Raw genomic sequence first — 17,338 nt, 5'->3', positions numbered from 1 at the left:
TCTCTCCAAAACCACCAAACTTCATAGGCAAAAAAACATTCATTTTAAAAACAGTCATTTTACCTGCAGAACATGGTAGTTTGTTTGTGTTATTGTGAGACTTTGATGAATCAGAACTATTCTTTTAAAACACCAATGTCATGCAGTAACACAAATAAACCCATGAGCGGCTCCTGTGTTCTGTGAGATAACATTGCTGTCTGGCTGGTTTTACAGCGGTTTTCCATCAAAAAAGGTCTGACGGCATCGTAAAGAGTAAAAAAATTCTAAATATTGTGTACACTTAAACTGATTTGGTTTTTTTTCAGGAGGATCTTTTTTAGGTGTCCAAAATATGTTTTAATGCAGGCCCAGTCAACAGAAGTATATTGCTTAGCTTCCTACACTGGTACTCCTGCTGTTTCGCCAAACTGTGGGTGTGTCGACCACCATCTATTGTAGTTAATACACTGACTATAAACTATCCCTTTAAATGTTTGAACATGACAGGAGGTAGACCTCTCTGCCAGTCTATGACCATGACAGTCATTAAAACACTGCTGTAGCCTGTGTTTTGTATCCTAATAATTTACAAGTAAAAATATGTAATGATTAAGACATGATGGACAACAATATAGCAATAAACAATATTGTAAATAAGAAATTCCACTTGTATTACAGGAAAGACGCAGGACATCCAAGTGCAGTATGTATGAATAAAGTATGTATGTATCATATTTTAAACATGAAGTAATTGGAGATATAAAAAAGTGTCAAGAGAGGAAAAACTACTAGGGTGAGCACAGGTCTTCTGTCTGCTTGGGATTTAGGAAAGCCACCATCTCCCGAATGCCATCTTCACAGACTGTGGTCTGAGAAGCTTTGCCCAGGTTTTCTCCCTCGTCTTTAAATTTTCTCCACGTGTCTGAAAAATGAACGTGTATTAATAAAAACTCTCACCAAAACCAAAACGGTCATCATAAAATATGTCAGGAGGATTTCATGAAGGCATCATGAAACGAACCTTCATCAAGTGTTGTGAGTAATGTGTAATTCTCTGGATGGTCCACAATATCTTTTCTTTGAAGATCACCGATTTCCATTAGTTGTAAAACACCTGTATAATCGATAAAGAACTTGGGTGAGAGTCACACATTGGTGCAGCAATACTGTTGTTATATATGTCTTAAAAGAATAGTTCAATATGTTTGGAAAATACTGTCATTCCCTTTTTTGTAAACGCATACAGGTGTCGTTCAGACACATCCTCGTATTTCTTTTAAGCTGGAGACTGGAGCCGGTGGGCTGGCAACAAGAGTGTTGTGGTTTTTGGCTAATGGAGCCAATAAAGCATGCAGCTACGTAGCTAATAACTAATGGAGCTAAACACAGAGCAAGACTGACAGCTTCATGTGCCATGTTCAGAGGAACATGGTGTGTTAAAAAGTGTAGTTTAATGTGATAACGGTGATACATTTGAAGAAGCTTCAGCTGTGTACAGTTTGGAGGTAAAAGTAATGTTATTATCTCTGTCAAAACTAAAAAAAAATGTTCAAACAGCACCTTTAAAGTCCAAAAATGAAGTGTGGGAGTTCTGCTTTTCTGTGATTTTATGTACTAGACTGGCTAGCCATTTCCTGTTTCAAGCCTTTATGCTTAAGCTAAGCTAACTGCATGCTGGCTGTAGCTTCATATCTAACATACAGATATGAGAGTGGTATGAATCTTTTCATCTATCTCTATGCAAGAAAGCAATTAAGTGTATTTCCCAAATGTCAAATCACTTCTTTAACACAGTTCCCAGCAGTAGTTACTTTCTACAATACCTTCTCCAGCCTTCCATACTTGCACTTCAACCTCAGCAGTGCTTTGTCTTTCAACAGCGATGATCCTCACTGTGTTGGGTGGGTCCACTTTCAAGGATGAGTCTACTTTGTACACCAAGAGGTTGTTTTTATATCCCAGATAACACTGAGTCTGATTACTTTCAGCTTTACTTTCTAGAGAGAAAAAACAGAAGTTATGTGGATGATGTTCACAGCCAATCAACATCATGTCAGTATAAACAGTTCATTATGTTATGAGCCGTGTTTCACTACCTGGACACGTCTTGCAGCACTTCCCCACTGGTTTCAGAGGATGCTGGCACGGGTACTGGCTGGGGCATGTGATGCGTTTGCAGTCCTGGAGGCCGTCAGTACAAGTGCACAGGATGCATTCCAGGACCTTCCCCAAAACTGGGTGCCACATGTCTCCATGAGAGTATGTCTTGCCATTGTATAAACACGCTGAGAGAAATGGAAAACATCTGAGAGAGAGTTCTGCTACACATGGAAACGATCGTAAAGTACTGAGGAACATGTCCATAAAATCAAATACCTATACGGGATCTTTTTGTTTTGACAGAGTCTCACCTCGTTGGTGTTTCCTCTGCAACAAAATCTTCACGGTGGTCTCTGAAGCCCCTTTGAGGTTCAGTTTGCTGAGGCTCAGGCCTCTGGGAGAAGTCCTGACCCTGGGTGGAGTGGCACGGTCGGGCCGCGCCCTGCTCTGCTCTCCAGAACACTGGTCCACTGAATGCCTCTTTTGTAGATGCAGACATAATAAGACACAGTTATCTTTCATCTGTTGGCTTTACTTTCTTTTCCCCTGAGTGACAGCTGAAGGAGAATCATCATGAATCACTGCCCACATCTCAGAGTTTTTCAGTCTCGTTCTCAGCACAATTGGTCAATGGATCTTCAGAGAAAATTTTAAGCCTTTGTCTTTAATATTCACAGCAAAATGGATGTTTAAAAAAAAAATAATCTGCATGTGTTGTCTGTGATGTCCTGTTATTAAAGTGCAGCTCTCGACTTTGCTGTCTTCCACTACATTAAAAATACATTTTCAAAGACAGGCAAGTTTCATATGAGTTTCACTGTCAAAGACATGTTAATATAATGATAAATCAGGGAGAACATACGACGCCTCTGTTCAGCTGCTGGTTTCCATCCTCAATTGACGAGGACCCACTGGTACCCTGATCTAAAGACCAAAGAGAAAAAGACCAAAACCAAGAGTGAAGACAATGTAATTACAGTAAGGCTGGGCTGTAATTGAAAAAAAAAAAGGACTTTTAATGGAATTGTATTATTATGATATGGTCATTGTAATGATTTTTGTGTTTTGTCTGATGTAGTAGAACAAAATAAATTTCATTGAGCATAATTTTGATTAGTATTAAGTTTAATTTCACATCTATTTGCCTTTTGTGATGTACATCAGTATTAGAAAAATGGTTTTATTAATCAGCCATATGCTCAGGCCTAATCTATTACAAGTGAAAGGGATAGTTTGGATTATTTGAAGTGGTGCTGGATGAAGTACTTACCAATAGTCAGTGTATCACCTACAGTAGATGCTGGTCAATTGGAGAAGCAGAGGGGAGTACCAGCACAGAAGTTAAGCAATGACCTGCTACTGACAGAGTCCAAAGCACAACATATTGCAGCACCTTAAAAATGCCCATCTAAAAGAATCAATATCAGTTAAGTGTACACCATATTTTCGGCTTTAACTTGCAGTAAGAACGCCTTTTCTGACTGGAAACTGCTGTTACAACTGCTGTCATTTTACCTCACATGAGAGTTCCTGGTCTTCCTGTGTCTCAGTCTGTTAGTTTGTGTTACTGTGTGACTTCTGTGTTTTAAAATGTTAGTCCAGATTCACAGGGGTCACTTGATGACACAAACAAACTAACTACTTGAGGCAGCAGTAGACCAGCACCTTTTTCTGTAGCTAAAATACCTTCTGTTGCTGACCTTGTCCACAGCAGTACATTGTTTAGCTTCTGTGCTGATACTCCTCTTTGCTTCTCCAAACTGGGGGCTTGTCAAATGGCATCTACTATAGGTAATACAGTGACTATCAATAAGTACCTCATAAAACCCAGCATCAAAACTAACCCTTGTAAATTCCTAAAATAAAAAATATTTAAAAAAATATATATTAATGCAGGTTGGAAACAGATCAAAGTCATTTTCTCAGTTTGGAGGAGTTTGTCTACCTTTACACACCAAACAGCAGGTATCTGGAACTGAGACTGGTGAAGAACAGGTGATTGGTTGGCATGTTTTCAGAGCACAGAAGATGTTGCCATTCTGAGAAAAGAAAAGGAGGAAAAAGAAGTCTTACTTTTTATATTTCCAAGTATAAACTCCAGAGGGCAAGGCTTAAGTACTCCAAGGTTTCTTCAGACCTCTCTGGACCTGTTTACATATTTATTATTACTCAAGAAGTCCAAACAACATAATCGCTGAGTCTCCTGAGGTCTAATGTTTTGAAAAATAACAGCAAAAAATAGAGAGACATTTAATTTGTTTGGCGACATTTTATTTTGCCACACATAAACACACCGCTCGTTGGAAGCAATTAAGGGTTCGGCGTCTTGCTCACAGACAAATAAACCAGCAAACGTACCAAACCAGAGCAACCTGCTCTGGTACGTGAGCAACCTTGGGACGAGGCATCTCAAGGCATTTCTTCAAAACCTCAAGATGTAATCCATTTTAAAAACCGCAATAAATTATAATCACAGTCCCTCAGTCTTCTGCAATATATAGGAAACTTATGCCACAGTAATAAACAAAGCTGTGAGCATTTTACATTGAAATAAAGACCTGGACAGACCTGCAGTGAATCAGTACTGACTTACATACAGAAATGGTTTGGGATAACCATGAGATTTTTTTCTGTCCTGTATACTAGGAATCATCCCAACAATCAGTTTATTGTTATGTGTTGTCTCCGTGGAAACTTAGAAACATCTGTTGACGAACACCACTTAACAACTCATAAAATTAACTTCTCACCTCATGTGGCCTTTTTAAGGACAACTCCAGGGTGACTTCAATTTTGGCTTCACTTTGGCTCTCATCTCCAATATCTGCCCGTTGTTTTGTGTTTAAATTAAAACTCTGATCAATTCTCTCTCTCTCTCTCTCTCTCTCTCTCTCTCTCTCTCTCTCGTGCCAATCACGACCGAGCTGAGCCAACATGCAAACCAAAGCAAGATGCTTTCACTGGCTACAGGAATGAACAGTATCATCAGAATTAGCATTAGCAGCTATAATTTAGTGGGCAGAGATACGCAACAACATTACATCTACAACAAAAAGCACACACATGCATACACATAATGAATTTTTGCTATATTAAATATTAGACATTTTAACATATGAGTCACTGTGGCCTTTAGGTGGTACTATTTTTTTAATATTAATTTTCTATTTCTATTTTATTTTTCATGTACAATATTACCTTCATTATCAGGTGCAATATTACTACGTGTTAGTTCAATATCATTTCCAGTACTTTTACTTTATCAACTTAATTTATCTTACTTCTGTTGTTAGGCATTAGGCACTAGTTTTTGCATTTACTCCTTATACACTATATTTTATATTTTACTTTATTGTTTTCATTCTTATGTTAGTGTAATTATGGAGAACTCTCTGGGTCAAGAATTTCCTTTGGGATTAATAAAGTTCAGTCTAATCTTATTTTATCCTAGAGGCTCCAGCAATATTATAAAACAGTTTTGGTGAGCAAACACATTTTATGATAGTTAAAAAGACACTATGGTGAGTATGTTTCATGTTGTATCTGTAGTAATTAAACTCTGATCCTTTTATAGATTTTACACACCTTTAAACCTGTGGCAGTAGTGCTTACATATGTTGTTTAAGAGGAACAGAACAATTACAGAATAATTTTTGACTATAGAGTGGGCAAAATATTGCAAACGCAGACCCCACTGACAAGGACTGAGGTTTTATCAGATATTTTTTTATAAAATTAAGAGCTGCGACACTTAGTCAGTCAATCAATTAGTCAATCAAAAGAACATTAAGCACTATTTTGATAATCACCTAATTGTTTCAGACATTTTTCAAGTACAAATGTCAAACACTTACTGGTTCCAGCTTCTTAAATGTGAGGATTTGCTACTTTTCTGTGTCATTTATGAGAGTAAATGAAGAGTCTTTGGGTTTTGGACTGTTGGTTGGATAGAAGAAGGAATTTTAAGACACTTTAGCCTCTGGGAAATTCTCATGAGCATTTTTCACATTTTTTTGACATTTTATAGATTAAATAAATGATTGATTAATCATGACAATAATCTGAAGATTAATTGATAATGACAATAATCATTACTTGTGGCCCTAAAGATACGTCAAAATGTGTTGATTTTATTCTGACATTTCTTTGTATTTTATTACATTTTTACAGCCAAGCTCATGGTAACTCCCAAAATTATAGACCCCAGATGTAGAGTCAGACAGATATGTTGGTTTGCCGATATTATCAGTCTGGTATTGGTCTAGCACAGCTATATTGGTCTATATTAGTTTAATAGGCAGAATTTTATGCATATTTGATCCTTTTTCTTAATTCAAGTTGTTCTATATGTGTTTCTTTTTAGTTACTTATTATTACTAATTATTAAAATACCAGTGAAATTTATTGTTTCAGTACTGTAATGTCAATTTAGATTTTATATATAATAATAATAAGAATATTGGCCAATATATTGATATAGTGTTTTTTTTTAACTCGATCAGTCAGAATCCATCCCAAACAATCCAGTATCTGTCAGGCTCAATTTAGATATCTTACATACTGTCTGGATTTAGGATCTGATATTCGCACCAGATCAATAAAAACACAGTCACAGTCAAAAACACAGAGACGTGACTTACAGAACATGTGCACATCACACACTGGTTGCTTTGCTTGGAGGGGAAGAGGTCGTGCTTATTGAAGGTCTCTCCTGGCTGATAAATAGTTCCATTATACCTGCAGGATTTCACTGAAGCTCTCAGGCCTGCAGGGATCCTGGGCTCATCTGAGGAGGACACATCACACAGGACACAGGACACACGTCACAGTGAGAATAAAGCCTCAGAGTTAATAAAGTGTTTCGGGCAGATCAGTCTACCTGTGCATCTTGGACAACACTGATGTGGCTCAGCGACTGGGTTTTCACACGGCAGAGCAGGACACTTGATTGTGTTACATTTCACATGGCCTGTCTAAGAGAAAGCAACACAGTACAGTTTACAAGCATGGGTTGCCTTTAAACAGCTCTGGCTGGGTTGAACCAACAAGGATGAATATTTAAACCAGACGAAATCATGTTTTAACCTTTAACTATGTTGCACCAAACTTTCAAACAGTGTAAAATTACGAAAGATTAAATTTCAACCTCTCTTTAAGCCTTATTTTAGTTTTTACTCTTAAGCTAAATTAAATTTAACTCAATTTTAAACTGTGATGCAGCATCTCCTTTAAACTTACACTTGAGGAGGTTTAACTTTTAAAATTTTTGAGATGGACTGAGCAAAATAATCAAGTTCCTCGAAGAAAGTTAAGGGACAGACCAACTGAGTTTGATATGTGTCTCTTCTTTCTCTGTTGTTGTTTTTGGGCAGTCTGTTTTTTCTTAGCTTTGTTGCTAAGCCATCATGAGTAGGCTAACTAAGTTTTTAGCAAGCTAGTAACCAATATAACATTTAGCAAGCCTTTTAGCTAGCTAGCATACAATGTAATGTTTTGAGAAGACTTTAGCTAGCTATCAAACAATGTAGCATTTTGTTAAATTATAACTAGCTATCAATAAATTTAACATGTTATATTTTTAACTAGCTGGAAACAATGTAATATTTTGTTACATTTTTTAACTTGCTATCAAAATATGTAAGGTACAAAGCAGCCAAAGGTTTCCCCTCCTCTTTTATAGGCCTACTTACTTGTTCCTGACAGCACCCAACCATTTAACAGGGTTTACATCAATAAAGTTGGATCTATTAAATAGAAACTAGTTTTTGATTGTGCGACAAAGCTCTGCTTAATTTTTTAAATGTGGTCTTACTCATTTTAAATCTGCTAAACTCTAATGAGAAATAATCTTAAGATTAAATTAACATTTGTTGGTGCAACCTAGTCTGTCCGTCCCTCAGTGGTTTATAGACAGTTTGTGAAATTGTCCTTTAGATGTTTGTTGTGAAGTGATAAAGTCTGTGAATGTTAAAGGGCACCTCTGTGCAGACACAGCGCATACAGAACATGAGTCCGAAGGGCTCCAGATAGGGATGCCAGCTGTCTCCCGGGTTGTAAGTCTTGTCTTTGAAAGTACACACCACCCCGGAGCCTGCTGTCAGAAACGAGGAGGATGAGCTTCACTACTGACGATCGCATATGGCGCAAACAGCAAAAAAAACAAAAGGGAATTTCCATGTGAACTAATACAGAAAACATTTTTGTCAAAGCGACATCAGCTCAAAGTAATGCAAGCTAGAGGAAAACATGGGAAACTGCACTCATCCCAGTACAGCCCATAATAAGCATCAAGACAAACAGAAGTCATGATTTAACTTTTGGTGGCTTCTGTGGCAGAATGAGGTGAATAAGATTTACCACCAGACACCAAACTTATGTTTACAGCAACGGATGTTGTCAGTCTTAAACTATCAGCTCAATTTTGGCAAAGTCCGACAACGCTTTCATTATTTGAATCACATTTTCATGCTTTTCCTTATTTTAAGCCCCAGACGTTTGATCAGGACAGAAGAAGCATCAGCAGGGTCCGCTCTTACCTTTCCGGGGTTTTAGCTCCGCATCTGCAAGCCAAATGATGAAACAGAGTAAAAACGTGGACTTCATTTTTTACATGTGCGTGACTGAGCCTTCACAGCGCAATAAATACTGTATGTGTTTCTGCGAGGCACAAACTGTAGGACAGTGTGAAACAGGCATAAAAAAAAAAAAAAAATCCAACATTTCTCTTGGTTGATCTTTGGCGCCTCCCTCAGGAGACACGAGGCAGCGCCAGTCTGAGAAGAGGGATGACAGCAGAGTGAAGGCATGACCCTAAAATAGATTAGATATGGAGCAAATAACAGATACTCAAATACAACTACTGATACCACAGAGTAAAAATACTCTGTCAGTTTAGGAAAAGTATGAGTAAAAGTAAAAGAATGTAAGTATTAGCATCAAAATACACTTAAATACAACCCCAATGTGCAAAACATAAAAACAGAATGCAATGATTTGCAAATTATTTTCAACCTATATTCAATTGAATACAGTACAAAGAGAAGATACTGAACACTCAAACTGATTAAGTTGGTTATTTTTTGCAAGTATGCGCTCATTCTGAATTTGATGCCCGCAACATGTTCCAAAAAAGTTGCGACAGTAGCGACAAAAGACGAGGAAACTTGTGGAATGCTCAAAAAACACACGTCTGGAACATTTTACAGGTAAAGAGGTTAATTTATAACAGGTGACAGTGTCATAATTGAGTATTAAAACAAGGATGCGGCAAGGGTCGCCACTTTCTGAGACTGCAACAGCCAACAGTTTAAGAGTTTAATCATTTTCTCAACATACCATTTCAAGAAATTTACGGATTTCACCATCTACAATCATTAAAAAAAAAAAATCTGAGAATCTGGAGAAATCTTTGCACAGAAGGGGCAAGGCCGAAAACTAACACTGAATGTCTGTGACCTTTGACCCCTCAGGCGACACTGCATTAAAACCACAAAAGACTGTATAAAGGTTATTACACGGGCTTTGAAACAAAGTTTGTCGCTGCTTCTACAAATGCAAATTAAGGCTCTACCATGCAAAGTGAGAACCGTGTATCAACGACATCCAGAAATGCTGCCAACTTCTCAGGGCCTGAGCTCATCAGAGATGGACTGACACAAAGTTGACAAGTGTGCCGTGGTCTGACAGGGCCACACTTCAAACTGTTTTGGAAAAACATGGATGCTGTGTCCTCCTTTGGACTGAAGTGGAAAGGGACCATTGAGATTATTACCAACACTAACTTCAAAAACCAGTATCAACATATATCCAGCTGGCAGATTTTTCAGAGACGTCCCTGTTTATTCCAACAAGACAATGCCAAGACACATTCTGCATGTGTTACAACAACGTGACCTCATAATAAAAGAGTTCAGGTACCAGACCGACCTGCCTGAAGTCCAGGCACGTTTCCCAGTGAAAATGTGTGGTGTATTACGAGGATAAAAATACCAACAGAGTGTCCGGACTGTTATACGGCTTAAGTTGCATTTAAAGCAAGAATGGGAAAGAATTTCACTTTCAATACTTCAACAATTAGTTTCCTCAGATCCCAAACACTTTCTGAGTGTTGTTTAAAGAAATATGACTAAATACAGTGGTAAACGTGTCTGCATCCGATTTGCAAATCATTAAATTCTGTTTCTATTTACATTTTACACAGAGACCTGACTTTCGTGGAATTGGGGTTGTAAATAGATATTCAGTTAGTGCACTTATGGTCTAGTCACAATGTTAAATTGTATTACATTCAGTCATGCATTACTTGTATTACAGGCTGAGAAATTATCACTGGATGAAGCTGATTTGAGCTGACACTCTGTGTTGTTGTATTAGATTGAATTATACTGCAAGGTTTTCTTGTTATATCAAGTTTCTTGTCTAAAATCAGCTAAAATGCAAACTTTGGGCTTTGCAAAAATAAGGGCAACATACAGGCAGTTCTGCATTTATTAACACATACGGGGAATAAAACAGTGCAACCATGTTAAAACAGACATCAAGATGTCAAGAAACATACTTGAAGATATGACAAACAAAAGAGATGTAACCAATATCTCTACAAGGAGTCGGGTACATCTGCTCCCTCCTATGATGCCTACTGAAAGCCATCACATGGCTCAGAAATAAAACATTTACTTTGTAGTAACAGATTGATTCACAGTCAGTGCAGATGTACAGAAACAAAGATGAAACTTGATCACAGATTCCTAAAAACAGCATTTTTCTAAAATGTGATTCCTCTTGAAATGGAGGAAATGGCATGCTTCCAACTTTACAGAGTCCTGAAACAGGTTGAGAGTTAAAAAAAAAAAAAATCAACAAACCAATAGTTGGTCAATAGACGGCATTCCTGTTTCCCTTTTAAAAACTGCACTGGAGATTTGGAAACACTATCAGCGGGACTTTTCTGCACATGCTTTACCTAAAACCTTGCTTTCAAAACACGATTCAACCTGGCTAAAGCTCTAAATCTTCAATACTTTGATGATAAATATGTCTATTAGAACTGTAAATGCACATCTGCATCAAAAAATGTCAATCACTGACAAAGAATGTACTTTAAAAATTATGTAAGAGGATATCAGTGTTTCTTAGCTGAACACCACCTGGACACTTCTTTTTTTTCTTTAATCAAAACATGTTTATCATACTGTTTGAATGTCACAGGAATATGTACAGTGATCCACTTCCTGGATCGGACACACCTGAGTACCTCCACCAAACCCAGATTTCATGATTTCAGCGCAGTCAAAGTCAGAGAGTGGCAAACATACTGGATTCAACGCCTGTCATATAAGTTATACTTTAAAATGTCTGAAATACAGAATATTGCATTATAGGATGAATTAGACTGTTCAGACACACACACACGCGCACACACACACACACACACACACACACACACACACACACACACACACACACACACACACACACACACACACACACACACAAGACAGAAAACAAAACTCATGGAGACTCAAGAACTGCTGCTGTGTGCTCCTGTGTCGTCCTCTAGCTTCTGCCGCTTCTTCGCTCTGATTTCATTCATGGCTTCTTCTATAGAGCGAGTATCCCTCTTGTTGGCCACCGGCACTAGAAAAAGAAAAATACCAACATAATGAGTAAATAAAGAGGAGAAGTTATGTGGAGGAGAAGCAATACAGTATTTCCACAGTGCTGTTCAGACCTGGTTAACAGGACACATTTGAGATCCAGTTGCTCAGACCATAATCTTTCAGCAGTGTGTACACAGTGTGTCCTGGGCCACGCTGAAGGACCGCCGACTCTACTAATGTCCTGTAAGTGCATCATTTGCCTAACTGTAATTCAAATTACATGTTTGAACTTTTTTTTTAGCTTCAGCAGATGTTTGTGAGCACACTAGTAACCACAATATCCCTAGACTCCCTTAAAAATGCACCATTTCAGAGTTACTGAGTGAGGAGAAACTTTATAAACTTTATGAAATGCTCTGTCAAAACATTGTGTCGGCATGTTAATGGATAATTTTGTTGAGCTGCTAGTTAAAAACATCAATGCACACCATGGAGCATCTCTCTTGCTGGCTGCTGACAGCGCAGGTAACATATAAGGCTCATGTAGGCTGATACGCCAGTTTAGTGTGGCGTTGCATTAAAAAAACATAAGGAACTTTCTTATCAAGTGGCCAAATAGTCCTAGTGTTCATTTGCATACAGAGTGGGGAAGTGAGATAAGATGACAACTGGTTACTCAAGATGCGTCTGGAGACATACTGTAATGCCACGCATGAACTCATGGACGCAGAACTGTCCGCTTAGGATTGGATCACCCAGGACGCATGTTAATCCTGGGTGTGAACAGGATTTATGGGAAAGATCAGTGTGACAACATTTACTCACCACAGCCATAAGCCCTGTTGGCCTCTAGTGTGTGTGCTGCATCTTTAGCAGCTGAGGTGCCAATCAGGTGACTGTACTTGTCTCTGTAGTTGGAGTTGGGACATGTCTCCGACTTCTTTGTCTGACTGGATTCTGTTTCTTCCAGTGCAGCTTGCTCCTGTAGTAAAGAGGAAAGAAAAGCCAAGAGACTATGATGGAAATTCAAGTAATTATTCATAGTTCAACATCACCAAGCCGCAATGTGAACTGCATTATAGGAGTTAGCTGGTAATGAAAATGTTTAAAATTAAATTAAAATATCGGTGCTTCCCCTCAGCCTGCCTCACCAGCTTCTACTGTAGGAGACAAATTAACATTTTGACGTCCCTCCAGAGGAGCTACTGAGACTTATAGCAGTCAGCTGTAGATTATGCATATGGAAAAGAGCACAATAATGATATCCATATGTCATTTGATTGCATTTTTTTTAAACTTTACAATGAAGTGACAGCGGTGTTTGGTGTTTCTTTCATGATCTCTTATAAGTGCTGAGTGTGTCTTGTTTTTATCGTAACTCTGGGACAAAATTTAGTTATAAATAAATGATGACCACTTATTGATAGTAATGACATAAATACAAAACAACAAAACAAACATAGAAATGTAAGTTACTCCCTGTTCCTTCTTAAATGTATTGTTGTTTTTAAATGTAGCACTTGAAACAGTTCAGTATATTTCATGAAGTTGATCTACATGCATGATTCTTACAGTTTTTGGGTTGCACCCACATGGTCGAATGCACTTAATGTACAAAGTCGCTTTGGATAAAAGCTTCAGCAAAATAAGAAAAATTATTGTGCCAGTGATTGCTCACAAATTACAGAAACACAATATTTGAATCAATAGTCAAATAACTAAAATACACTAAAATAGAAAAGTAGTATTGGCAATCATATTGAAAAGTAATCAAGACTAATATTGCAAATTATTATTGTTTATAAGGTTATGCAATATGGTCACCAAGGGACACCTATATATATATATATACACATTAGAACTTTAAGTACAGCAAATCTATTAACTTAGGCCTCTTTCAGACATGGAATATGTAACATTGCTGGTTTCTATCTGTTAAAGTGATGCCTTTATTCAGACCCTGAAGGAGGATGGAGTGTTTTCTGCTCTCTCATTGGCTGCCTCACTGTTGAATGTGATATGGAAATGTTAGTCGGTCAAACCTACTGAGGTTTTATGTAAAAAGGACCAGGGTGCTTATTCAGTTGAGACCAACATGTAAGCTTGCCATTAGATTAATATAAACGGGTGCATGTCAGAAAGGGGCTTCAGTGGCGTAAATAAGAGCATCCAGTCTTACTTTAAGTCTGCGCCGCTGCTCTGCCAGCTGGGGATCCCACTCCTCTCCTTTGCGATAGGCTTCCAGCTCCTCATCTGATGGAGCAAACTCCTGCCACAGCATAAGGTTTATATGAGTCACATTTCCCTACATTGTTTTATCTAAAACTGGATTGTAAACAAAGCAACCAGACCTTCTTGAAAAGCATGACGTAGCGGCTCTCCTCGTCCTCCCCGAAAGAAAAAGAAGTCAGACCAGCCACCTCTGCCACATCATGTCTGACACAGGAGCAAATAAAATATTGTGAGCATGTGACAAAATCTGTTATGTTTCTTGCCTAAAGGGCCTTATTGTAATTAAATAAAGACAGGACTACTTACAATATACTCCTTTCTATCTTCCCCATGGGATTGTATTTTCGTTTCTGTTGTGAACTGTCTTGAATGAAATCCGACACTTCTTTCTCCATCTAAACAAGATATAGGAAGACATGGACGGTAAAAAGACACGGACGGGCTAAATCCATAATAGAATTCTTCACTGAGGTTAATACAGTTAGTGGTGGTGTTGTCATTGTACTGGATTGCATAAGACTACAGTCTTAAGCAATGTGTACCTAATAAAGTTGCCACTGAGTGTATATTCACTATGAATACTCACCTTTTTTCTGAAGGCTGCTTTCTTTCTTTTCTCATCTTCCTCCATCTTCTTGAGTCTAGCTGCTTGCTCTGAAAAGGACAGAAGTTAGACAGAAGTTTTCATGGAGTTTGTTTATTTCCCATAGTATTTAAAGTTTCCGTTGTAAACACAGATCATTCAGTCTTACATCTACAGCCGGTTTACTTGTACTTTTAAAGACTAAAGTCACAAAAACACTAATCAAGAGACATACTTCCTGTAATCCCAAAACCACATTTCTAGATCATTCCGAGTGACTCAAATCCTCATTATTTGTTACATGTGTCTACACACAAAAAACCTCTGAAGTTTTATTAGCAGGGCATACTCATAACAGTTAATGAAACGGATTTGGCCACTTTTTATTGCACCGTCTCGTGGCTATGTCTTCACAACAACTTTAAAGTGGATGGTGAAGTTGTTGTGAGGACATAGCCACATGATAGTGTAATAAAAAGTTGCCACAGTGTTACAGTTTTAAGTTTGGCTCTGGAGAAGTATAGTTTACACGTTTGATCTACAAACAGGAAATATTATAATGCATCCCAAATTACATTATGTTTTATAAGAGCCACGTGGTTGTTATGGGTTACGACAGTTTTTGGTAGATATAATTAGGGCCTGACCAATACTAGCGTTTTGGGACCGGTGCTAAAACTATATTAGGAAGTAAAAAAGTTCTGATATCAATAGTCTTTGTACAGAATATAGCCTCAACACACACATACTTCTGAAAGTGAAGACTTGTGGCAAAGATATATAATGGAGGCAGGTTATTTTACAGTTAAACTATGAACGTTATTGTCTAAAATATATCAGGGCACTGAAACAATGAATTTTCACTTATATTTTTAATAATTACAAATAACTATAAGTTAAAAAAAACACAAATAGAGCAAAATGTATGTATGTATTACTCGTGCATTAAGAAAAAAGCCTATTATAGACAGAAGGCTGTCTAAAAAATAAAACTATATGCATTTTGTTTTGTTAAAATAGTACTGTGACAACAAATGAACAAAGCTAGGAATACTGCACATTGTGTATTCACTTTTACCACCTGTACCTTACTGAAGTGCCCATAGCATAGCTCATATAACAAAGACAATAGTTTCATTGGCAGGGAGAAATGGTGGCTATAACTGATCAGGAGCTTATAAGAAATTGTTCTCTCTAGACAGAGCACTAAGAAAGCACATTAACTTGTAATAGAAGTTAAAATCCAGGCGGTTGCAGCAGATCAAACATCGCTGTTTGTTTCGTTTAGCAGGTTTGCTTTACAGTACCTACTAAACCGTTAATATACCAAAGATTTGGCCAGTATATATCGCCATTTTGACTGCATCAAGTGCTTCGAAACAATGAATCATATCAAATACAATTGTTTCAGAGATCACTCGCACGGACTCTGACCTCCGGGCAAGTCTGCGGCTGTTTGCGGGACATGCGGAGCTGCGTGTTCCGTTGAGGCGGTGCTAAACCCGGCGGCCCCACGGCGCTTAACTTGCTTGAAAGATCAGCTGGCCAATGGGCGCACCAGAAAAGCTCTCTTAGCCTGTCCATTTAATTTTTTACCTACATTTAGGTCCCTCATCACATCCATTTCAGCGGGTTCGAAATAACGCATAGTGAGTTATTATTTAGATAATACATCGTGTACCTCGAGCCTTTCGTCGGCTTTCCTGGTCGCCGACTGTTGGAGGCTTCTCCATCGAGTTTAAGATTGAACCTAGGAGGTCCGCCATCTTGGAATGAAAGGGTAGACGGTCCAGTCTGTTGTTGTTGACTGCAGCTGTGCGGTCTGCGCATGCGCATATCGCCAGCGTTTTTCTTCGCTGTGTCAAAAACCGGCGTGTAAAATATCTGTCGCCGTCTTCTGGACCGAGTTGTATTACCATGCTGTAATATAGAAACTTTAGGTGAAGTATGGAAAGCCATTTTAGTTTATATTAAACAAATAATAACAACAACCAGCAACAGCAACCAGAACGTCTAGATCATCCTATCTTTCCTCAAAGTAAAAGATGAACCCTACTGCACCTAATCAGTGGACCATATAACCAGGAAGTAAACCCAGGAGCTAGAAACTTTATCGGCTGTTGTGTCAGGCGAGCAAGTCTCACTGGACTGAATGGGTGACTGGAGAAAGAGAAAGGAGTTTTTTAAATCAAGAGTGTTTTTAACATCGTCTGAAACCAACTAACCAACATTTTTATTCTAAAAATTCTCTGGGATACAAGCTAATGCTAACATTAGCTGTTGTAAAGAATCCTTGCTGAGTCTCACTGTTCGGTAAGTTGACTGTTGCTGTTATATGCAACTTTACAACTTGCTCTAAAGGTAACAAAATAGCAGCATGATTCAGACTCAGTGTTACTGTTACTGCATTCCTGATGCTATTAGTGCTGTTCCAGTGAAATATCTCTTGCTCATATACTATAGTCTCTTGGTATGATATATCAAAACAACAGTCTCACATGGAAAATGTCACTTTTTGCACCTGGGCTTTGTACTATATTTACGGATCACCTGATAGGACTAGATGTTAAAACCCCTTAAATTTCAGCCTATCAAGCAGCAAGTTGGAGAAGTCTTCTTGTGTGGTGTTGGAGGATTCTTGAATGGAGAAGCCTTTTTGAGTGGTGATTGAGGATTCCTGTTGCAAAGGGCTGAATTTAGTGCTGACCACTTAATGTTTCCAACCAAAACGCCACATCTTCAGTTGTGTACCCCGGCTTCAGTGGACGTTTCGATCTTTTACCGCAAGACACAGGCTGATCAGACCTGGGAGTGTGTTGCATGGTCACTATGTGGTCATTTG

At 38.2% G+C, this 17,338-nt stretch overlaps 2 protein-coding genes across 2 annotated transcripts; both read right to left on the bottom strand.

Annotated features, from left to right (window-relative positions):
* On the bottom strand, positions 1-8,898 carry chrdl2 (chordin-like 2). Its single transcript, XM_084731108.1, has 11 exons — positions 8,619-8,898; positions 8,061-8,173; positions 6,962-7,055; positions 6,723-6,868; positions 4,028-4,121; positions 2,945-3,006; positions 2,394-2,562; positions 2,079-2,267; positions 1,806-1,979; positions 1,004-1,096; positions 1-904 (listed from the first exon to the last, which is right to left on the bottom strand). Exons 1-11 carry the CDS (start codon positions 8,683-8,685, stop codon positions 771-773), a joined length of 1,335 nt encoding a protein of 444 aa, XP_084587234.1. The 5' UTR covers positions 8,686-8,898; the 3' UTR covers positions 1-770.
* A 2,036-nt stretch (positions 8,899-10,934) lies between these two features.
* spag7 (sperm associated antigen 7) lies at positions 10,935-16,333 on the bottom strand. The gene is made up of 7 exons (XM_084731107.1): positions 16,178-16,333; positions 14,500-14,567; positions 14,220-14,308; positions 14,033-14,117; positions 13,861-13,950; positions 12,507-12,663; positions 10,935-11,718 (listed from the first exon to the last, which is right to left on the bottom strand). The coding sequence occupies exons 1-7, from the start codon at positions 16,260-16,262 to the stop codon at positions 11,603-11,605; spliced, it is 690 nt and encodes a 229-aa protein (XP_084587233.1). The 5' UTR covers positions 16,263-16,333; the 3' UTR covers positions 10,935-11,602.
* Positions 16,334-17,338: the final 1,005 nt, after the last annotated feature.

This window comes from Lutjanus erythropterus, chromosome 11, assembly GCF_056507025.1.
Source record: "Lutjanus erythropterus isolate fLutEry1 chromosome 11, fLutEry1.hap2, whole genome shotgun sequence".
Taxonomy (NCBI): domain Eukaryota; kingdom Metazoa; phylum Chordata; class Actinopteri; order Lutjaniformes; family Lutjanidae; genus Lutjanus; species Lutjanus erythropterus.
This window is presented reverse-complemented; position numbering and strand designations above follow the sequence as displayed.

Bases quoted from the DNA above. Each gene is read 5' to 3' on its own strand.
- chrdl2 (XM_084731108.1), bottom strand. From the start codon at position 8,685: ATGAAGTCCACGTTTTTACTCTGTTTCATCATTTGGCTTGCAGATGCG. The intron at 2,563-2,944 runs GTATGTTCTCCC...CATCTACAAAAG, and splicing joins AGCAGCTGAACAGAGGCGTC to AGGCATTCAGTGGACCAGTG. The intron at 1,980-2,078 runs GTAGTGAAACAC...TTTTCTCTCTAG, and splicing joins GTGCTGCAAGACGTGTCCAG to AAAGTAAAGCTGAAAGTAAT.
- spag7 (XM_084731107.1), bottom strand. From the start codon at position 16,262: ATGGCGGACCTCCTAGGTTCAATCTTAAACTCGATGGAGAAGCCTCCA. The intron at 12,664-13,860 runs GTAAGACTGGAT...TCTTTACTACAG, and splicing joins AGCAGCGGCGCAGACTTAAA to GAGCAAGCTGCACTGGAAGA. The intron at 11,719-12,506 runs GTGAGTAAATGT...TTCTTTTTCTAG, and splicing joins CAACAGGGCTTATGGCTGTG to TGCCGGTGGCCAACAAGAGG.